At 41.2% G+C, this 22,308-nt stretch overlaps 9 protein-coding genes across 9 annotated transcripts; 7 read left to right on the top strand and 2 right to left on the bottom strand.

The window, feature by feature from the left end:
* Window positions 1-1,006: 1,006 nt before the first annotated feature.
* Window positions 1,007-2,099, top strand: SEC17 (alpha-soluble NSF attachment protein SEC17; the record flags this gene model as incomplete). The annotated part of the gene is made up of 2 exons (XM_022821352.1): window positions 1,007-1,036; window positions 1,251-2,099. The coding sequence occupies 2 exons, from the start codon at window positions 1,007-1,009 to the stop codon at window positions 2,097-2,099; spliced, it is 879 nt and encodes a 292-aa protein (XP_022677722.1).
* Window positions 2,100-4,340: 2,241 nt separating this feature from the next.
* CFL1 (ferric reductase family protein) lies at window positions 4,341-6,296 on the top strand (the record flags this gene model as incomplete). The annotated part of the gene is made up of 2 exons (XM_022821350.1): window positions 4,341-4,347; window positions 4,408-6,296. 2 exons carry the CDS (start codon window positions 4,341-4,343, stop codon window positions 6,294-6,296), a joined length of 1,896 nt encoding a protein of 631 aa, XP_022677721.1.
* Window positions 6,297-8,654: 2,358 nt separating this feature from the next.
* Window positions 8,655-10,808, top strand: CFL1 (ferric reductase family protein; the record flags this gene model as incomplete). The annotated part of the gene is made up of 1 exon (XM_022821349.1): window positions 8,655-10,808. One exon carries the CDS (start codon window positions 8,655-8,657, stop codon window positions 10,806-10,808), a length of 2,154 nt encoding a protein of 717 aa, XP_022677720.1.
* Window positions 10,809-12,126: 1,318 nt separating this feature from the next.
* Window positions 12,127-12,501, top strand: MOH1 (Moh1p; the record flags this gene model as incomplete). The annotated part of the gene is made up of 1 exon (XM_022821348.1): window positions 12,127-12,501. The coding sequence occupies one exon, from the start codon at window positions 12,127-12,129 to the stop codon at window positions 12,499-12,501; it is 375 nt and encodes a 124-aa protein (XP_022677719.1).
* An 871-nt stretch (window positions 12,502-13,372) lies between these two features.
* Window positions 13,373-15,286, top strand: YMR1 (phosphatidylinositol-3-phosphatase YMR1; the record flags this gene model as incomplete). Its single annotated transcript, XM_022821347.1, has 1 exon — window positions 13,373-15,286. The coding sequence occupies one exon, from the start codon at window positions 13,373-13,375 to the stop codon at window positions 15,284-15,286; it is 1,914 nt and encodes a 637-aa protein (XP_022677718.1).
* A 298-nt stretch (window positions 15,287-15,584) lies between these two features.
* On the bottom strand, window positions 15,585-16,457 carry PXP2 (Pxp2p; the record flags this gene model as incomplete). Its single annotated transcript, XM_022821346.1, has 1 exon — window positions 15,585-16,457. One exon carries the CDS (start codon window positions 16,455-16,457, stop codon window positions 15,585-15,587), a length of 873 nt encoding a protein of 290 aa, XP_022677717.1.
* A 251-nt stretch (window positions 16,458-16,708) lies between these two features.
* NNF1 (MIND complex subunit NNF1) lies at window positions 16,709-17,320 on the top strand (the record flags this gene model as incomplete). The annotated part of the gene is made up of 1 exon (XM_022821345.1): window positions 16,709-17,320. One exon carries the CDS (start codon window positions 16,709-16,711, stop codon window positions 17,318-17,320), a length of 612 nt encoding a protein of 203 aa, XP_022677716.1.
* A 95-nt stretch (window positions 17,321-17,415) lies between these two features.
* Window positions 17,416-21,210, bottom strand: EDE1 (Ede1p; the record flags this gene model as incomplete). Its single annotated transcript, XM_022821344.1, has 1 exon — window positions 17,416-21,210. The coding sequence occupies one exon, from the start codon at window positions 21,208-21,210 to the stop codon at window positions 17,416-17,418; it is 3,795 nt and encodes a 1,264-aa protein (XP_022677715.1).
* A 520-nt stretch (window positions 21,211-21,730) lies between these two features.
* Window positions 21,731-22,186, top strand: KLMA_70098 (uncharacterized protein; the record flags this gene model as incomplete). Its single annotated transcript, XM_022821343.1, has 1 exon — window positions 21,731-22,186. The coding sequence occupies one exon, from the start codon at window positions 21,731-21,733 to the stop codon at window positions 22,184-22,186; it is 456 nt and encodes a 151-aa protein (XP_022677714.1).
* Between the last annotated feature and the right edge of the window lie 122 nt (window positions 22,187-22,308).

Raw genomic sequence — 22,308 nt, 5'->3', positions numbered from 1 at the left:
GTCATAGTGTTACAAGCAGGAAGAAGTTATTTGGAATGCATGTAAAGCACCATTACAAAACATTGTCGGCGTTTCACACAACTGAAAACTCTAGAGACGCTAAGAAACTCACATACTTCATGATGATGACGATGTCTAAATCGCCCTATTCTCACATACTTTATTATACGTTTTAACCAAGTTACTAACATAATTATTTCAACTCTGAAATACAAACTTTTTTTATAGGGCTAAGAGAACTAAGAAGGTTGGTATCACTGGTAAGTACGGTGTCCGTTACGGTTCCTCTTTGAGAAGACAAGTGAAGAAGTTGGAAGTCCAACAACACGCCACTTACAACTGTTCTTTCTGTGGTAAGACCTGTGTCAAGAGAGGTGCTGCTGGTATCTGGAAGTGCTCTTCTTGTAACAGAACCATCGCTGGTGGTGCTTACACTTTGTCCACCGCTGCCGCTGCCACTGTCAGATCTACCATCAGAAGATTGAGAGACATGGCTGAAGCTTAAGCTTGTCGCATCTTATATATTATCAATGTTATAAGTATATCCTTCAATTAAAAACGTATCTTTCCAATCAACCGCGCTCGTATACGTATATGTATATGATTGTGTGTGTTTATGTGTCTCGATACACGCATGCTCGTACGCTGGGTTTCCGGTGGGGTGCTGTATTTGACGTCCATCATCCTACGGAGAGAGTGTCTTCTCTTTTCTCTCTAGATGAGAATTGCTTTGATTTTTCACGTGACTACAATATGTTATGTGCGGGTAGGCTATGTAGTCCGTAGTGCTTACCCGGCATGTATCAAAAACCCTCCACTTACCCCGCCTCACGAACGGATTGTCCTACTCTCAGTTTCGAAAACGAAACGAACTGAAACGAACTAAGTTGAAACGTGAGAGTATAATTTATACAAGATCTTTATTTACCTGTTGGCCTTGCAGAGTTGCAAGAGATCCAGTGATACCCGTTAGTAGAGTATCACGAAAGTTTTATAAGCGCCAGTAATGAGTGAAGTGCAAGAATTGATTGCGAAGGTATGTTTATTTTTACTTTTTCACCGATGATTCCCCTTTGATAGTTCTCAAATCCGTTAGTGTGTCCCTTTTATTTTATGAAACAAAGGAATTGAGAGATATCAACAATCGTTATGATGTTTTGTTGTTTTTGCAAAGTACTAACAAGAAGTGATTGCATGTGTGCAAATGGGTATGACGTTTTGCACACCTGTGGATCTTACTGACAAATTAGGCTGAGAAGAAGGCGAAGCCATCATCTGGATTCTTTAGTTTCTTAGGCGGGTCGGACTCATATAGGTACGAGGAAGCAGCGGACCTTTACGTGGAAGCAGCCAACTTGTACAGATTGAGAAAGGAGTTGGACCAAGCAGGGGAAACGTTTTTGAAAGCCGCCGAATGTCAAATCAAAGCATCAAATGAGGATGAAGCGGGTAACACGTTCATCGAAGCTTACAAATGTTTCAAGACAGGCTCATCGCCTGCCAAAGCTGCTGAATCGCTTTCTAAATCCATCGACATTTTCACGAGGAGAGGCCAGTTCAGAAGAGGAGCAAACTTCAAGTTTGAACTTGCTGAATTGCAAGAACAGCAACTACAGGACTATCCCAGCGCCATTTCCAACTATGAAACTGCCGGTGACTGGTACTTGCAGGATCAAGCCGTTGCCCTATCTAACAAATCGTATCTAAGATGTGCCGACTTGAAGGCGTTGAATGGTGAATACTTGGACGCAACCGAAATATTGAAGAAGGTTGTGGAAAACTCCTTGGGGAACAAGTTGAGCCAATGGTCTTTGAAAGAGTACTTGCTAAAGATCGGGCTTTGTTACCTCGCTGCGGGCGATGTCGTCGCTGCCGACAAGAGCTTGAACGAATCGCAATCTCTGGACCCTTCCTTTTCCCAATCAAGGGAATATGAGCTATTGTCAAATGTCATCGATGCCGTCAGAGAGGGAGACTCCGAGAAACTTTCGCAAAAGATTTACGAGTACGACAAGTTCAACAAGTTGGACCACTGGAAGGTCACCATACTACTGAAGGTCAAGAACACAATCGTCGAAGCGGACGACGACTTATTATAGATGCAGATGTAATATGTAGATTGGTAAGCATCATCACGCTGCTTTTTATTCACAGACACTACTACAGCTGTGCCTAGGTATTAATCTAATATAGTGTTTCCAATTTCAATTCCAAAATTCCATTGTATCTCTAAAATAGGGAATGTGGGGGGGACGGGGAGATAGCTGCCAACACTATCCCCCCTATATGGTAAGGTTGATGCACTCTCGCTTTTTATTTCTTCAACTATACCCGTTCATCGATCTAGCTCATATTCACAGCTGAAACGAAAAACAAAAAACCCATACCACCACATCAGTTGCGATTTCTTGTTTTTGAGTTACATACATGCTGCTGAGAGCTGCACCCTGATTTTCTCCTGTACCTGCGAAAAGGGTTCTCCGTCACTTTTAACGTTTCTGTTAGATGGAAAGGTAACGGATTGGAAAAAGCAATTATCCCCCATCCCATGGAGCTATACCCGCTGGTATTTCTCTGTTCTCTTTCCTGACTTCAAAGCTAGCATTTTGCTCGAGAAAATAAAACGGAATAAGACTGACCCCAAAGAGGCCGCATGAGCAGCCACTCAGCCAAGGCGAGAATAAGAGTATACCAAGAAGTTGAAAAGAAACTGATGCTCTCGAGTAATTGTTGCGTGTACTTCTACGAAGGGCCAAGCCCTCGCTATACAGCTTTTGAGAAAAAAAAAGTTTTATTTTTTTTTTTCAGCGTATGTAAGTGTTTATAATTCCATTTTTTTGAATTTGCACCCTTTTCTGTCTCTTAAATTAAAGCTTATTTGGCTATGGCCGCACTGTCGCTATGCACAAAGATGAGCCCGAAGCCGTAAAAGTCAACGACGGATGCGTATAGGAGACAGAATAATCCTTCGGTACCGAGTTTCTCGACATGCCATAGCGTAACATACATACGTTCTTTCATAAAACACATCTCTATTCACAATACAGAATAACCAACTAGTAGTACATAGTGCAAAAATATACTGTATAATGAAGACAATAATGGTTGATGGGCAATGAGTGGATGGATGGGGTCAAGAAAAAAACTGGAGGCATTTCCAGGCGATAAACCTGAGAAACTTCGGTCTGCATTTCTCACTCAGGGTACCGGGAAAAAAAATGCATCCAGCAAAGTAATGCAGTATTGATAGAGAGCGCCGCGAATTTTTCTACGGAGTTCGCTCCGCATCAGCAAAGAGCACCCTTTCCAACCACAGGGTATCGGATCGGATAATACGCTGGCATTAGTGTATTCAGAGAGGATTACTGGGTCCTGGGTCCTGGGTCCATTGATAACTGTGTAGCGCACTCTTTGTTGGTCCCTTAGATTTTGTTGCACATCATATCCGTCTTCGAGGGTGCATAAAACCCCGTTTTGGTGAATACCAAAAAAAAAAAAAAACAAAGCTGCTCACTCACTGCTTTTTCAAGACGGTTTTTATTTTTTTTGAGTAATCTAGACGTAGTGAAGTGAAGATGGATTCGAAGAATAGCGATGCGATACGCATTTTTAGCATCTAAATATGTTAAAATTCTTTTGATTTCAGGTGATTTTAGAGGTGTCGTCTGCTGTTTATGGGGGAGTTCAAAGCCATTCATTCGTTCCTTCCTTCATTGTTTTGCGAGCAGTCCAATCAGTGACAGTATCGAGCCCGTAGCTGTAATTGGCGCCTAGTTATTGTAGGAGTGGAACATTTAACTTGCAAACTACTACTAATCTTGCCAAGATGTTTGGAGTTTTCGGCAGAATTCAAAAACACACCTCGAGAAATACAATGCTCATCGCATCTCGTTTCCATTTGTATTTAAATCAAGGCAAATGACTTATTTGTCCTTCGAGGGTCCTTTTCCTAAGATGTGTTAGACTCTGCACTTTGTTAGTTTATTCAGACTTCTCTTGTTCCTTGTTTGTTCATTTGTTTAGTCAACCAAGCAATTCGAGCAATTTGTTAGATTACTCTAATCTGCCGTATTCCTCTCCCAATTAACAATAACAGTTCATCTTTTTTTATTTATTTGCACCAGGAATAAGCAGTAGAGAGACATAATCAGGTAAAACGGTAAGACAAAATGAGAAACTTCCTATATCTCGTATTGGCAGCCCTATGCCTCAATCATGTGGCAGCTTACAAAAAATATGGTGAAGCTGAGTACATCTACATGGCTTGTAACCAGGCTGTCACTATGACCAGTGTTTTCTGTAAAAAGAAAACTGACCCTGCAAACTGTACCTGCACAAACATGGACCGTATGGGTTCCCTTTTGTACTGTGGTCAGAAGTAAGCTACTACAGAACACCTAAGAAAAGGTTTTGAGCATCAAGTTCTCGAGGCATGTCCAAAGTTCACAGCTGCAGACTTGAAAGAGAAGTACGAAAACGCTACCCACTATATTCAAAGTCCAAAGGAAATTCCAGGGTTCAACAAAACCAAACCGGTTCATGTTCCTGTCATCTATAACAAGGTTAAGTATGGTTACGCTTTGAAGACTTACAAGGCTAGATACCATAACGAAGATGATGCCATGGCTATGGGTGGTGCTTTGATCGGATATTGGGGTGTTATCATCTTGATCGGTACCGTTCTGAATATCTTTGAAAAGTTATTCCCTAAACAATGGTTAGCGGCTCATCGTTCATTCTCTAATAACATGCTGGTTAAGTTAATGAGGAAATATTTCTTCATGCCAGCTTTGATTGGGAAGAAGCATACCGAACGTAACTTCTTCCTAGGTGTTGTTCCAACTAGAGTTCAATCTGTTGTTGTGTTTGTGTTTTCGTCTCTGGTTATTATCTTCTCTGCCGTCAGAATTCACTACATGGAAAATAACATTACTTGGCCAAGAAAGAAGATTCAACTAACTAGATATGTCGGTGACAGAACAGGTATCATCAGTTGTTTCTTAATCCCATTGACCTACTTCATGGCTGGTCGTAACAACTTTTTTGCCTTCATGACTGGTTGGAAACAATCAACATTCCTTATTTATCATAAGTGGGTAGCCAGAGCAACTGTTCTTTGTAGTGTTGCACACTCGATTGCCTACTATCTAAACTCCATGTGGTTCAAGAAGATGAAGACCAGAAAGCTAACTATCTGGTATAGAATGGGTACTTTGGCAACGATCGCATTCGCCGTCATGTTCTGTATATCTATTGGTTGGGTTCGTACTCACCATTACGAACTCTTCTTGAACGCCCACATTTGTTTGGCTATCATTTCAATTGCTGGTCTATACTACCATTTAAGACAATTCGATTTGAACCAATACACTTATGCTGCAATTGCAATTTGGGGCTTTGACAGAGTTGTCAGAGTTGTCAGACTTTTCTCATTCGGTGCTAAAAAGGCTACTATTACTGTTGTTAACAATGAAATGTTACATGTCACTGTTCCAAAGCCAGCCCACTGGCCAACTTTCCCAGGTGCATTTGGCTTTGTGTACTTTTTGAACAGTTCTTGCTTCTGGCAATCCCATCCATTTACTATTGTCAGCAGCAAGTCTAACACTGAGATTAACTTTTACATCAAAATCAAGAATGGTGTAACTCACACCATCTACAAGAAACTTTTGGACAAGCCTGGAATGACCGGTACTTTCACTGTATCCGTTGAAGGTCCATACGGTAATGGCAGAAGATTAGAAGCATTTGACGATGTTGTTATGATCTCCTCTAGCAACGGTATTGCAAGTAACTTCTCTTACGCTCGTCAATTATCCGAAATCCACAAGAAGACAGGTAACAAAACCTTTGTCAAGTTTTACTGGATTGTTAGACACTGGCATTCATTGGACTGGTTCTTGAATGAATTGAAGGAAATGAAAGACTTCGACAATGTTGAGCCAATTATTTATGTCACCAAATACCACGAGGGTAAGGTTGGCGAAAAACTTCTCGCATCAAGCGGCTCTGATAGTTCTGACGCAGACGAAAAGAATTCTGTAAAGGTTTCTGACGCCGAATACAACTGGTTAGAAAGTATCAAGAATGCTTTACCTCATATTGAGTTCAGAGATGGTAGACCAGACTTTGAACAGATTGTCAAATCGGACTTGAGCGAATTCAACGGCCAAAACGTTGCCGTTTTAACCTGTGCTCACAACGCTCTGAGCGACGACATCAGATACACCGTTGCAAACGAAATTCCAAACCACGATGGAAGAATAGATTTGTTCGAAGAAATCCAAGTCTGGTAATTAAGTCTCCATATGAACTTTTCTTTTTTTTATTCGTTCCCCTTGACTATTAATATCATGGCTCCGAGTGGATAATGCCAAGATGCCTATTACTTTTTGTTTTTCTTATTATTATTTCAATTATTAATTGTAAAAATTCTGGACCTTTATTCCAAAAGAGGAAAAACAAAAAAAACACATAATCAAGTAGAGGATCGCAGCATTAAAAACATTTCTGGGAGTGCTTTCCGGTCCCTTTAGACATTTTTACCCTTTAATTAATTCAGTTCCTTTTTATCCATCTCCATATATCATTTTGTTTTTACTTTTACTATCTATTTTTACTATTATTATTATTCCTTTAGATTTTGAATTTCAACGTAAAGGTGCGGATCATCGTTCCGTGGAGAAAAATAGAGATCTACGGGGTTTTCTGAGAAGCCGCACATTTGTTCTCTCATGCACTGCAGTGCCCCACTTATTTGCCAAAAAAAATTAAAAATAAAAAAAAAGTGCATGTAACTGGTGCGACAGTAGAAAAGCCTTGGCAAAAGAGACAAGTAGGCAATGTAGTGAGTTCTATTTCGAGGCTGAGAAATGTAAACAACTACATGTAATTCTGCAATGGCTATACTGGTAATCTTGAATCATGGCGGTTTAAGGCAGGTTGTTCTGCAGTTGAATACGTAGGTTAATTGTTTTACCTCCCATAGGTTTATTTTCCATACTTGTTCTCCCTTAATATTCGGAATGGAAAATCTTGAATGCACGTCATAAATATCCTTCATTGACATTCTAGCCCCATGCATGTGAACCAACAAACATATTAGTTAGACTGATGTTACTTCACATATTACAGTGGAAGTGCTAAATCATGGGGATCCCACATTATCATAATACGACTAGTCGATGAAAAAGTGCTCCTCTAAAGCAAAAAACAAGGCAAAAATACGTTACCTCGTGCCTATCGACAATTCTTAATTCTTAGTTCTTGGTTCTCTTGCCGAATTGTGCTGTGGTATGTGCCTTAGTAGAACCCTTATGCATACACACCTTGTTACAGATACCATTCTCCTTCTGCTATAAAGGTTTATCCGTGGAAAGTACATAACCCATTTCCATTATTCCTTCATAATATCTTAGTAAGACCATCCTCATCATCATCCTATGCTTCATGCTACCCGAGAAAGCCGTTGTTCCTCGAATATCCCCTTCTAAAAAAAGGGTAAAATTGCTCACTACGTAAAATTCTAGGACAGCCGATGAGATCTAAGATCTGCCCGCACGGCCAGACACGGACTACCTGCAGTAAAAGACGGGTATGTCAGCTTGAGGTATAGGCCTTTCTGTGGCAGATATGAAATCTTAGTTATCTCTGTTCTTTCTGCGAAAGAGGGGTAGATGCGCTCTACTAGCATACAAAACCCTTTTTTTTTTTTTCTTCACGGCAGTTCGAAATGAAAAGGGCTGAGTTGACTCGACGCACGGCAATTCGAGCATACAGAAAACAAAGCAGGAAGAAAAAAAGCTCGTCCAACATGAGTTTTTTTACATGTGAGTTCTTGCATAACGGAACGCTGAAATGGCTTAGCTCTAAGGTACATGCAAGTCTGTGACACAGGGTTCGCGGTATTATGTTTACGTACACAGCATTAGTTGTTTGACTATCCGCTCATAGGTGTTGAAGAAAATTTTGAGGGGTATGGGATACAAACTTTGTACTAGGATGGTCTAGTAGTATTTCGGGTTTGAAAAGAAAGTGCCGTTCACCGAGATCCTTCTTGCCGTAGAAAAGCTTCATGTGTTTGTTTGTGTTTTTCGCATACCGATGCGTAGGGCTCTATTTCTTAGAAATACTATGGAGATGAAGCAAAGTCAAATTGTCAGCATTTTTTCTTGGCTAGAACTTATCGATCTCAGTTACCAGCATTGTCATAGAGGTTTGAATTGTTGTGCAATAGCTACAATGAATATTCAGCCAGCCCTACCTTCGTGCGTGCGCAGATCTCACGCGTTACGTTTGTCGTAGTAACGTCCAATATGGGGAGTACACGCTTGGCTAGCAGGCATTGAGAACCGATAAGCCCTGTTGATGAGGAGGCGTCGTTGCGATGCTCTGTTCGGCGATCCGAAACCTAGATGGCTGAGATTAAGTCACACTGAAGCATATATAAATCATTTGAATTCGTAGCTTTAATATAAGAATTCAAAGGAGTTATTCCAATAGAGTTGTATCCTAGTTATTGTCATTTTCTAAAGGTTTTTAATTATTGACAAAAAGACCAAGAACCAGTGACAAAATTCCAGTGACATTGAGATATTCGATTTTCACTTAGAGAAACCGAATAAGACTATTTTTTTTTGGGGTGAAGGTCCAATATGAAGCTTTTACAACTACCTACGCTTCTTGCGTTACTCATTACATTTTTTGCTAGATTTTCTGCCGCTGCTGACTTTGACAAAATATTTAGGGACAGACCCCCAGTAGAGAAGATTACAACATCATGTCATCAAGCCATCATTGCATTGGCAACTTTTTGTCTTAATCCTAGGGATACCACATGCGTTTGTAGAAACGATGCTTATGCAGGTTCTTATTTCAACTGTGTGTTCGACCAGATAAAAGATGACACGACAAAGGCTGCATTCTTTGGTATGATGGAAGGAATGTGTCATTTTAATGAAACATATGTGTTAGATACTTATCACAACGCTACTGCACACATGGTAAATGTCAGTACCGTGCCAAATTACAACCGTACTATTCCAATCACATATCCAATTTATTACAGCCCATTGATCTACGTCGCCAATTTCAAGTCAATGGAAAACTTTTTCAACAGTTATCATCATTCATTTTATTATGGTGGAACATTGACCGGATACCTTGTAGGCATTTTCTTTTTTGGTGGTATTATTCATTGGTTTGGTGTCTTGTTTCCAAAGAAGACAGCTTCTATCAAGAGACTATTCCTCAAAGCAAGATCCGTTCGCTTATTCAAAAAGCATGTCGTTGTACCCTCGTTATTCAATGGTACTCATGCGGCCCCGGCTCCTATAACCGGCGGTTTCTACCCTACAAGAGGTCATTCGGTTCTAATTGGTGGCTATTTCATTATGTGGATAGTATTCCTTTGTATCAGCTATCGTTCGCATGTCGTTGGTGACGTGGTTTACAGCACGCGCAGTATTTATTTGAGTCGTGTGATTGCCGATAGAGCTGGTATCATATGTGTGTACCTCATCATCATGACATTCTTGCTGGCTGGTCGTAACAACTTATTTATCTGGTGGACTGGCTGGAAGCAATCGACGTTCTTTGCTTATCACAAGGCCGTGGCAAGAACATGTGTCTTGAGTGCTGTCATTCATGCTTGCTGTTACGTTCACTATTATAAATTGACACACGGCTACTCGGTGTATGCTGTGAAACAGACATTCTGGAAATACGGATCCGTTGCTGTTGTAGCAGGGGGTATTATGTTGTTGCAAGCCAACGGGAAACTAAGAGCGTTGAACTATGAGGTGTTCCTATACCTTCACATTATGCTGGCAATAGCCTTCATGGTCGGAGCATGGCATCATGTGAAAGATTTCGACTTTACTATTTTCGTTTACTTTGCAACAGCCTTTTGGGCTTTCGACAGGTTTGTTAGAGTGGTTAGGATCTTGAGTTTCGGTGTGAAGACTGCCCAAGTGAGACTAGTCCATGACGAGGTGCTCGTGGTGACCATGCCAAGAAACAAATTCTGGCCCGTGTACCCCGGTGCGTTCGGATACATTTACTTTATGAAAACCAGCTTATTCTGGCAGTCGCATCCATTCTCGGTTGTCGAGAGCGAGGACGGGAAGAGCATCAACCTGTACATCAAGATCAAAAAGGGAGCCACCTCCATCATCATGAAGCAGATGCAGAAGCAGGGCTGCGACAGTATGGAAATGAAGGTGCTCTTCGAGGGCCCTTACGGATCAGAACACAAACTGGACCACTACGATCATGTGATGGTATACAGCAGCGGGAACGGTATCCCCGGTGTGTACCCATACATCATCAAGCTATTGAAGGCCCCAGGCTCCGAGAAAAAGACCATCAAGTTCAACTGGATCATCCAAACGAGAAAAGCCGTGGACTGGTTCCGCGATGAGCTGGCGGCCTTGCAAAGGTTCAGCAACGTGGAAGTAGTCATCCACGTGACCAGACATAATAAACCAACAAATGCCTTCGAGTCAAGCGACAACGAAAAGAACATCGGAAACGGCCAAGAGCCGCTGATGGTCGAGCTCACCGACTCCTCCAACATCTCAGACGATTACGTCGTCAAGGAAATGTCAAACATCGATTTCAAGTACGAAAGACCATGTGTCGATTTCATCGTGAGAGAAGACCTGTCCTGTGTCCCCACGGGTGACGTCGCTGTGTTAAGTTGCTGCCATGGATCCATCTGTGATGCGGTCAGGGCTGCAACTGCAGACTTGTGCGGCTCCAGATCCGCCGGAACGCTAGATTACATCGAGGAATTGCAGGCATGGTGATTTCCCATCCCAGCCTTTAAATTTTAATTAAATTAAACTATATTTCCGAATTTCCTGGTCTGAGGTTTTCCGCTCAGCTCCTCTCTCTGAGACCTCTCACCTCCTGCGCTGACATTCCTCTCCCATGGTTATTCAAGCAACTAATTATTTATGTCCTTAATATTATATAATGCCGTTCTTTTTATCTAGTATATTCTTTTAACCAGGTGTATTTCCTTCAGTGCCACTTTATTTTACACACTATATCGTTTATCATGTAAATTAATTATAATTACCTTATGCAGTGTGCCATACATATAGTATTTTCAAGATGGGAAAAAAGATGGGAGAAAAAGAAGAGCAGAAAGAGAGGAAGAGAGGAAGAGAGGTTGCACGTGACTGATTTTGGCTCCTCACCACCAGGATTGAACAGACTGGTGCTCGTTACTGTTCAGGCTTGGTCAGGTGTGCAGGGTAGTCAGCGAGTGTGTGTATCTGTCTGTCTGTCTCTTGAGTGGTCGCTCCAGTCCCAAACTTTGTCTTGCCCAAAGTCACTTTTGAATCCAAAATGTTCCATAGAGAAAGAAAGCCGAACGGATTGGTCTATATATTTCCATAGCGTAGTATGGAGGAAAGAGTGTGGGAGGCTATACAGGACTATACAAGAATATACAGGTGGGAAACGCACCGGCTGGTTGACAGGGTATGCCACTAAACATATCCATATGCTTTTCCGGATACGTTTGCACGCATTAGTCGTATTTTGCACCAAAACTGTAACGATTCCCCTGCCTTTCCCTGTATAGATTTATTTTTAGGGAGTCACACACATACCCGTCATTATATAACGACAGAATTCGGATAAAACAGGGATTTATATATATGGGATTAAAGATGTGTTTGAGAGGAGTGGAAGATTAGCGAATAAGTTGCGCTAGTGGTTTGGAAAAAGTGGCAGAGAGCTATTAGCGGATATACTGATTTGATTACGATTAGGACTAGGATCACCGGAGGAAATTTTTTTTATTTCATTTGGACCTTTTAGGGTTGGATAGATAGTTGATTGTTCATTGTTCATTCCTCAAGGGCTGTATTTCTTTTTGGGTTACTTGGAGTTACTTGGCGACTTGATTGGTTCTAGTTGTAGTTTTCTCTCGATTAGAAAGGCCCTTTTATATATAGAAGAGAGAGAGAGAAAGAGCTTGGGGAGTAATAGCGGATAAAAAGTAGGTGGTAAGTGGTTTAGATTTCTAGAGGAGGAGTATCGTCCATCACCATTTGGTAAAACGAAAGGAATATTTTCAAAGTTTGATTAGTTAGTGAGTATATTGCGTGTGCCATGGGAATAAGCTGCTGCGTTTACATCGAGAAGCCATCTACGGAGGATATCTGTCTGAAGCACAAGCATGAACGGTTTGTCATCTACGGGTGCCGGAACTGTCGCACGCACTTGTCGTCAAGCACGCAGCTTATGTCAAAGGACTATCGGGGAAAAACTGGCGACGCATATCTTATGAACGAGGTAGTTAATGTTTTTGAGGGCGAGCGCCAGACCCGGTATATGATTACGGGGAAATATGTCGTTTGTGACATATTCTGCTCTACTTGCGGTGCTCTTGTTGGCTGGAGGTACCTCAAGAGCGAGAAGAGTAACCAGCAGTACAAGGAGGGCAAGTATATATTGGAGCTACTTCCCATCACCCAATGTAGGTGATGACAGGGGAACACTGCAGCAGCAGTCCGGCCTTGTCGCTTCTAAAAAAGAGAGGTTTGCACAATAGTCATTTTAAAAAAAAAAAAAAAAAAACCCAAAACCAAACCCTCCCATGCTTCCAATAAAACTTATTATAACGGGACGTCTGACTAGATCCTGGGGATCTTCAAGACTGTCGCCATGCTGATGATGCCGCTACCAACGGCCAACCTTTTTACCTTTATTCATTATTATTATTTTTTTCTTCATCTCAACTTTGGTCTACTCTACTCTACTCTACTCTACTCTTATTTTATTTTATTTTATTTTATTTTGTTTCACTTCGATAACACCTCTATGATACCCTGGATAAATTATATATGTTGTTTAACGGTCATTTATATTTACGCACAATCCTCCGTTCGTCGGAGGACCCCCTTTCGCAAGCTTGAACTCTTGCTGTCGTTCCTCTTTCTCAGCAAATTCCCTCGCTGATCCCGTACTAAACTTGCCAAAAAAAAAAAAAAATCATATCTCAGTAATACAGGTTTGTAACTCTTTTACACAGAGTTCAGACCCTTTACAAATTACGGAAAAAAAGAGAGAGTCTTGCCATAGGTGCACACAGCCCAAGAAGGTAGGTGTGGGTGTAATTACAACATTGAGAAGCCGCAGGTATACACGTAGAAATCACGTACAGGAACACTGTTACGTATGTGTAATTCGGAGTTGAATTAGTTTGTTTAGTTAGAGTACTTCAAAGGCAAGCCGCTAAACTATTAATCATAACATTATCAACAATAATTACTATAATCATACTTCACTTTAATTGTATCCCAACAGTCCAAATAGAAATACCAAAACATAAGGAGTACTAGAATTAAAAGCGCGAATGGATTATATCAAGGTTGCCAGAGTCGACAATGTTATTTGGCACAAGAGAGGTATTTCTTTGAAGGGTTCCATTCACTTGACTACACATCACTTAATCTTCACGGATGATAATTCTTCGCGTGAGTTCTGGGTAGCATACCCGACAATAGCGTCTGTATTCAGAAACAAGGGTAGCTCGTTGGTTTCCAAGTACAAGCACCGTAGCGAATGGGAAAAGGAGGAGCTTTATGCTGGTAAGGACATCTGGATGTTCTACAATATTAAGGTGATCACTAAGGATTACAACATTTTCTCTCTGGATTTGGATAATGAAAAAAATGCCCAAGACGTTTTTGACTCCTTGTCGAAACTCACGGTTTTGGATGACGTGCATAAGCTGTACGCGTTCATATATTCGCCTAACAAAGCCGAAACCCCATTCAATAGCTGGAACATTTATGATCCGGAAAAGGAGTTTGAAAGACAAGGCATTCAATTTTATGAAGGTACAGGTGATGCGCCAGCAAACGTAAAATGGCGTATTTCAACTATCAACGAAGATTACTCGTTTTGTAAAACGTATCCTAACAAATTGGTAGTACCGAAAACCGTTTCCGATACTTTATTGTCGTACTCCGTTAAATATAGATCGCAACAAAGAATTCCAGTTCTAACGTACTATTATGCAAAGAATGGAACATCTATCTCAAGATGTGCACAGCCGCTCCCGGGAATTACACAACAACGTTCAATACAGGATGAGAAGTTGATCAAGGAAATTTTCCAGTGTGCGACCTATAGAACGAATAAAAACATCATCGTAGATGCCAGACCAACAACAAACGCAATGGCACAGACAGCATTAGGGGGTGGGACTGAAAATATGGATAATTATGGGTTCAATGACACATGTTCCAGAATGTTTCTTGGGATAGATAATATTCACGTTATGCGGGACTCATTAAACTCTTTGGTTGACAACTATTTAGTGGATAATGACTTATACCTTCCAATCGATAAGAACATGCTCAACTCTGATAAATCAAATTCATGGCTCAGATACATTAAACTACTCTTATCGTCGACGGATACTTTAGTGAAGTCAATGGTATTTAACCACTCCAATATTTTAGTACATTGCTCGGACGGTTGGGACAGGACCGCACAAATTACTTCTCTCGTGCAGCTTTCTCTTGATCCATACTATAGAACTATGGACGGCTTTATGGTACTAGTTGAAAAAGATTGGTTGTCATTTGGTCACAGATTCTGTGAAAGATCAGGCCATCTAAGCTCCCCTTCAATATTCCACGACCATTCATCACGGTTAAGCATATCTCTTGGTACAGAATCGCTGACACTAAACGATAAAAGAGAAAACGAATTAGGCGATTTCGCTGCCATGACTTCAGTCGCCGACCACTTGCCAACTGCATCTAAGCTCAAGAAAAGTAGGAATGGAACAAATATGAAACTTACATCTCCTGTCTTCCAGCAGTTCTTAGACTGCGTCCACCAACTTTTGATTCAATACCCTAACAGATTCGAATTCAATGAACGCTTTCTAAGGAGGCTAGTATACCATCTATACTCTTGCCAATATGGAACGTTCCTCTTCAACAATGAACACGAGAGAGTGGTGAACCAGGCTCATAAACTGACTAGGAGCGTATGGGACTATTTTAAGTCAAGAAGGAATGAATTTACGAATCCAAACTATAACACTTCAACGGATACAGAAGAAGAGTGGATTCTCCCTGATTGGGAGAAAGTAGAGTGGTGGTGGCAACTGTTCGGAAGGAGGAATGAAGAAATGAATGGGCCTTGCACAAACAACGGATCTTGTGATACAGCAGCAGCCAAGAAATCAACCAATATCGTTTCCAATCTCAAAATCCCCAAATTCAGTTTGGAAATGTTTTCTAAAAGATGAACCAACTCCTAAACCAAATCAATGATAAAGAACTTCAAAAGTCATGTCATATGGTAATGAGTAGCCTTTAGTGCTTACACCATAAATTAATTGCATCTTATACACCTTTTTTTATTATATATACGTAAGAGAACATACCGTATTCTGTACATTTTGTACAGTGCATGCAAAAGCATACTATTAGAATATTTATGAGTTGAACGAAATAAGCCATACTCTTGGCTCATTAGATTGTTTGATAAAATGAATCTTAAACACATGCGTACGATTACGGAACGCAATATTATGTGATTGCATCCTATAACTTCACCACATCGCCTTTCCATTTTACTCCGCACCAGCGAGCAACTTCAATACTTAAAGATCTAGCATTTTCAATGTCTTCCTCCGTACATCCCAAATTAAGAGCACCCTTTAGGTGACCCCAAAGCTGAATATTCACATCCTGGGGCACTAGAGAAGCGATGATAATTAGACTTGTCTCACGTGCATCAAGAATATCCGAAAATGAAAGCACTGGCCCATATCCATGTGCCATTACACTGTACCAAAGATCCGGATACGCTCTATTCAATTTATTAATCACCCTTCCAGAAACCTTACCGTAGAGATGATTCCAATGGGCCATACCACGATCTACGTGGTTTTCAGAGTTTATGGTGCGTACAATATCAGGAAAAAGTTCTTGTGGAGTAGTACCACTTCTTGGCACACTCTGGTAAGAAGGGGTCAACGAAGCTGGCGTAACGCTGGACAAAAGAAGCAAACTATTTATGGCCTTAGGTATTCCAGCCAAAGGAATTGTCTTGAGTAGCGCTTCACGGAATTGCTTGGTTAATTTTCTCTGCCGTTCGCTAGGGACTTCATACATAGATTCAAAGATATTGCTTCTTTCCCCAGTCGGCATATGGTGCTTCCTTTCAAAAATTAAGCTATTTGTATCTTGGAGTTCTTTCTCGTACATACTTAAAACTGTATTCACGGTACGATTTAAACTTTCATCATCATTATTCGGTTCCTCACTCATCATCATCGCTAGGTGATACACTTTCGGAATTTCCTTGTACTCATTACTCACGCTGAGCGCTGTTGCAGCTATGAGATAATTCGTTAGTGAAAAACTTCCATTCCATTTGGATATAGCAACAAGACGTTGTGCTGTAAGTAACATCTGGAGTGCTCTATATACAATCGAGGTTCTGCACCTGCTTTGGTCCCACTTGTCTTTTCATTTCGTCTTTACATATTAATACTGAATAATTATAATAATAATAATAATAATAATAACAAAGAAGATCCTGTTGTATACTAAACAAATAAAGGTTTGGCGATTTTGAATTCCGAAAGTAAAAAGAACAAAAAAGGAAGAGCCCAGAATAACGGCATATCCATCCATATACAGTTATATTGTATCAGATCATAATGTCTATTAGTCAGAATGGGAATAACGTTGATCATGTGCGGTTCCAAAGGCTTGTTCAAGTCTGTAATAAGGCATTAGAAGAGAGCATCAAACAACTTGAATCATGGGAAAAGATACAAGATTGTTTCCCGGAGTATTGTCAAACGAGAGAGGGTAGTGAAAATTTATCCGTATGTCAACAACAGGTGTCTAAACTATGGGCAAACTTATCTAGAGTAGAATTTGATGCCATATTTCACGAAAGGAACATTGAAGAGAAATTAAATCAACTTGATGAGCTTATTGACAAGGCCAAACGCAGAAATATATCTTCGACAGGTACAAATAACCTGCGAAGAATGGACGAGCTCATGCCTTCTGAATTAATAGATGGGAATTTACAGTCTGCAAAATTATCAACGCTCGAGAAGTTAGAAGAAAGACTAGTGTCTATTAAAAATATGAATAGCACTCTAGAGAGCGAGCTTAAAGACCTTAATGATAAAGTTTTCGAAGAACTAGATAAATTGCAACAAATTTATGATGATACCCTTAAAGACGAAGTTTCTGTTCCAGATGATGTAATAAAACAAGCAGTCATTGATATGATAATCGAAACTAGACAAGATTGAACAAACATAAGTGCAGTATATATACATATATGTAGATATTTTTTTGTTTACAATGTAAAATCATAATAGGTAATAACAGAACGAATCAGGGAAAACTAAGCACCATCAAGTAGTAGATTCGTGGCATCATCCAAATCCCAGTCACACTTTTCAAGAGCTTTAGTGGCTTCTTCCTTAGAGAAACCCATACTGCTTAGCTCTTCAATAGCAAGAGACTTTGGAGTTACAGCAATTCCTCTGTCAATTGGAGGCTTGCTGGAGCCTGAAGTAGGAACAGATCCTGTGCTTGGCATTGGGTGTTGCAAATGCACAGGTGGTGCAGAAGGAGCAGCACCTCCATTACCTACACTCCGAGATGTATTGGTGTTATTTCCTAAACCGGAAAATATCTCATCCCATTCGTCATTACCCACAGGAGCGTTAGTAGACTCAGCAGTACTAAATGGTCTCACCGAACTTGCATCGTGGAAAACGTTGTCATCTAAGTCTTGATGAGAGATATGTTCAAACTGATTCACAAATTCGGGAGTGTCAGTTTTACTTGGGACATTCTTTTCAGGTGATTCAAACCTCTCTTGCTCGTCCTCATCACTTGACGACAGTTCATCATTATCGAGTGTCAAATTTTGAATCTGAGGCAATTGGTTACTGTCCTTTCCCACCGAAGATGCACTCTTGTCTTGAGGACCCAGTACTGGCGTTTTCTTAATAGAATCAGAATCAGATCCAGACCCAGAGTCAGGGTTGGAATGAGAAGCTTCCTCTTTTTCTAAAGTTGAACCAGTAGACCAACCACCAGGAAGTTGCTCGTTAGAAATGGCCTTAGGAGCATCTTCCTTCTTCTCTTCTTTCTCACCGCTCTCTACGTTATCATCTTCATCTTCATCCTCCAGTTGTTGGTCAATATCTGGCAATGCATTTTCTTTTGGTTCACTATCAACCTCATCCCTAACTGATTGGGGAGGATTGTTAGCGGTAGAAGAGGTAGTAGATCCTGTCCTTGGGATTCCATATTCGTTCAAACTTCCTTCGAAAGAATCAGCCATAGCCTCGGCAGCTACTTCATCTTCAGTACCTTGTTGATTTGCTTGTTGATCTTCATGCAGTTCACCATTTTGTAGCTGTTGATTGCGTTCTTCATCGTCTGGTTCTGTCTGTGAAACAGGAGTTGGAACATCCTTGTCGAAAACACTTTCCTGCTTCTCTTCATCATCTCCTCCCTCGGTAGATTGTGCTGTCGATTTCTTTTGTTGTAATAGTTCATTAGTGTATTCATCGTCTGGAATTTCACCCATGGCGAATTTCATTTGACTCTCAGAGAATTTTTGAACTCTGTCTGCATAGTCATACTGTTGTTTCTCGAAATCAGAATTAACTGCATCAAATTCTGCCTTCTTTTTCTGCAAATCATCAAACATTTGTTGTAATTGTGCGACTTGTTCACGATACAGTTGCTCTTGCTTTTCAACTTCTGCGGTCCTTGCTTGAACTTCAGCTTCTCTGGCCTGAATCTCCTCAGACTTGGCCAGGTACGCCTGATGTTTGTTTTGCATCTCAGCATGTTGAGCTTCAATTGTGGCCTTGTAGTCATTCAATTCTTTATGCTTCGACAGATAAACACCCAAGGTTTGTTCAAGAGCTTGAATCTCCTCTTGGAGATTACTTGATGTCACCTCCGCTACTTCTAGTTGCTTAGCATGAACATCAACTCTGGATTTTTCTACCTTAACATTTTCTTGGGTTTGAGAGAGTTTCTCTTGCAATTCGGCTGTCAAAGTGTTAAATTGTGCCAATCTTTCTTTTAACTGCCTATCTTCTTCCTGGGCTTCTTGCAATTGTCTTTGGAGATCTTCATTTTGGGCCTGTGCAGCATGGTAGTTTGCCTCAGCTACTGCAGTTTGTTGTTTTAGAGATTCATTTTCTTGGCGGAGAGAATTCAACTGAGTTTGGATCTCTTCTGTTTGGCGAACCTCAGCATCGTACGAGGCACGAAGAGTAACTAACTTGCTTTCGATCGAAGCCTTCATATTGGTAATACGTGTAAGTTCGTTTTGTGCAGCTGTTTTCTCACCGTGTACCTTAGTTGCTTGAGTAGTCAATGAGCTTACCTGAGTCGATAGGTTTGCTAACTCTGTAGTAGCTTGAGAAAGAGATGATGGAGGTGCAGACGAGCTTACATTTGGAATGATAGATCTATTTGTTCCAACGGTACCCGGTGTTGAAGCGGCAGCACTTGAGCCTGAGGAGCCAATGGTACCGGTAAAGTTTGGAACGTTTGGCAAAGAAGAATTACGCTTGGAAGGAGGTGGTGGAGGAGCATTTGTTGAACGTGAAAAGTTACTTTGCGCAAATTGTTGCTGTTGCTGTTGCTGCTCCGGCTCTTGAGAAGGATTGGATTCTTCTGGAATCATAGTTTGCCCAAACGTAGAAGTAGGTCTGAATTTTCTCATGTTTGAAGGAGCATGAGCTGGGGGAGGAGGAGGTGATTGTGGCTGCGATTGGAGTTGAGCTTGTTGTGGTGGAGGAGTGAATGACTCATTTAGACCCAGCAAATCATCTAAAGCGCTACTGCTAGTTTTCTGAACTTGAACTGGAGCGGGTAAATTCTGGTATGCAGGCGCGGCTTCGTTAGATTTTGGTAGAGCAATAGGGCTTCTTGGAGCTGGTTGTTGCTGTTGTTGCTGTTGATTGTTTTGGTACAAACCCAAAGCTGGGGAGTGTAACAATTGGTCTGGGACAACATCTGGCAAGTCTATACCCGCATTTTTCTTTTGGATCAAGAACATTGCAATGGCGAATTCAACCTTAGTAAATACAGGACTGTTGTGAATATCTGCCAAATCCCACACTGTTGCCAAGACATCTTGTCCTAGCTTGGAAGTCAAAAAGAATGGGACCAAGACGTTAGAGCCCAAGGAACCCTTTTTCTCCTTGTCCAAAGAATCGAATATAGCGTCGAATTGCTGCTTCTTCTCAGGGGTCAAGGTCCAATCAACAGCTGCATTAGAAAAGGTTCCGGAGGGAAGCCTTGACAAAGAAGGTTTTCTAGCAATGGATGAGTGCCTTACGACCGATCCGTTACCCGAGCTAAACGAAAAACCTGTGTTGTTAGCGCTCAACGGAGTCATGGAAGAGGATGCTGTACTGGTCAAGGAGTTCCACAAGTAGTTTGGCAAGACGGAAGGCAAATTCTGAACTGCTGGATTCTGTTGCAAAGTCAATTGGATCAAATGCATGGCCATGACAAACTCAATTTTATCAAGACTACCACTGTTGTTTCTGTCACACAAACCCCAGATAGCACCCAAGGTTTGAGTTGGCAACTTTGCCTTAATGAATATTTCTCTAGCCTTGTTACCAGCCAACACACCAGATCCATCGGTAGATCTGTCGAACAATTGCGAAAACTTCGCATAATCATGGGGTGTACACACGGGGATAACCGCATATGTAGATGGTGATCCCGTGTTGGTCTTGCTTACGGATCTGTTCATAACAGAACCATTCCTTTGAACTGTGGCTGGTGGAGCGGCACCAGTACCTGCTCCCGATGACTGTACTCCTGCCTGTTGGTTGAAAACCGGTAGTTTGGACGCAGGGGTTTGGTACAATTCCAAGGTAATTGGCGCACTAGGATTTTGTTGTAGATGGGCAATCATCCGCATGGCTGCGTAAAACTGATCTTCTTTCAAGAACCCTGCATTCTCTGTATCACATATTGTCCATATCTGCGACAATTGCTGCGCTGTCAACCCAGATTGGCTGAATAATGGCCTTAGAGCCTCGCCAGTTACAATTCCCAGTTGTTCATCATCTAGCCGGGTAAAGTGTTGCGAAAACGCTTGCTTTTCCTCGCCGGTAAGAGGCACACGGAACGCAATCCCTGACATCTTTTCGTTTCGAATGCTTACGAAGCTTATTTATGATCTCTAAACTTGCCTGTATATGTTCTTGCCTGTTTGCCTTCTTTCCTTGCATTTCATGATAGGGGTTACAAACTGACTTAGAATTGAAAACGCCCATGTATACCCATATTTACTTATCTTCGAAAGTTGATGTGAATGAAATTGTTACACATCGTAAAGAATGACATCAAGCAAAATTCGAGCACTAACTGACGACATGCTCTACAGAGTCAAGAGGCGGACAGAGGCTACAAGTCGGCCGGGCATACGTTTGCATTCGGAAATCAAGAAAGAATAGACGACCGGTCTGAAGATATTAAGGTCGTTGAGCCACATCACATCTTTTTTCACTCGTTTGTGAGCTTTTTTTTTATTTTTTCCGTTTTTGTCTTGTCTTTGATTTGTTTTGTTCTTGTGATTTAATACGTCGTTGCTGAGATTACGACCGGTGGACATACGTATTTAGTTGGAATGCAACGCAAGGCTTGATCCAGAGTGGTCGAGAATGTTCAGGAAGAAGTATGGTGTAGCTTTCTGCTTGTTTTCGGTAGTTGTTCTGTTTTTAGGGTTAACTACCAACTCGAAGCTAGCTGTAATTACTTCATCACATGACAAAGCTGCTCACTTTATCGCATTTGGCGCCGAGACGATGCTATTTGTTGCTATGTTTGAGCCACAGTATATAGATTTACGGGAACTGGCTAGTAAGTTGCATATTCTAGGGAAGTGGGTTCCAGAAACTGTCTCAGACAGGCTTCGAGAGGCCTTTCTGGACAGAGATGCTAGCATCAGTAAATACGTTTTAGCGTTTGTCGTGTGCTGTTTAGGAGCCAGCACGCTGAGCGAGTTTGCTCAATTCTTCCTTTCGGGTGGAAAGAGGTCTTTTGATGTGTTTGACATGCTGTGTAATGCCGCTGGGAGCACGGTTGGGCTTCTGGCGGCGTATAAGATGGAGCATTGAATGCGAGACGTTTTTTTTTTTTTTTTTTTTTTTTTGTCATTATTCTTTTAACTTAGATATGAATAATATGTACAATATATACAGGATATCTCCAATGGGGGTAAAATCGGCTGGACTAATGA

The sequence above is a fragment of the Kluyveromyces marxianus genome, chromosome 7, assembly GCF_001417885.1.
Source record: "Kluyveromyces marxianus DMKU3-1042 DNA, complete genome, chromosome 7".
NCBI lineage: Eukaryota > Fungi > Ascomycota > Saccharomycetes > Saccharomycetales > Saccharomycetaceae > Kluyveromyces > Kluyveromyces marxianus.
This window is presented reverse-complemented; position numbering and strand designations above follow the sequence as displayed.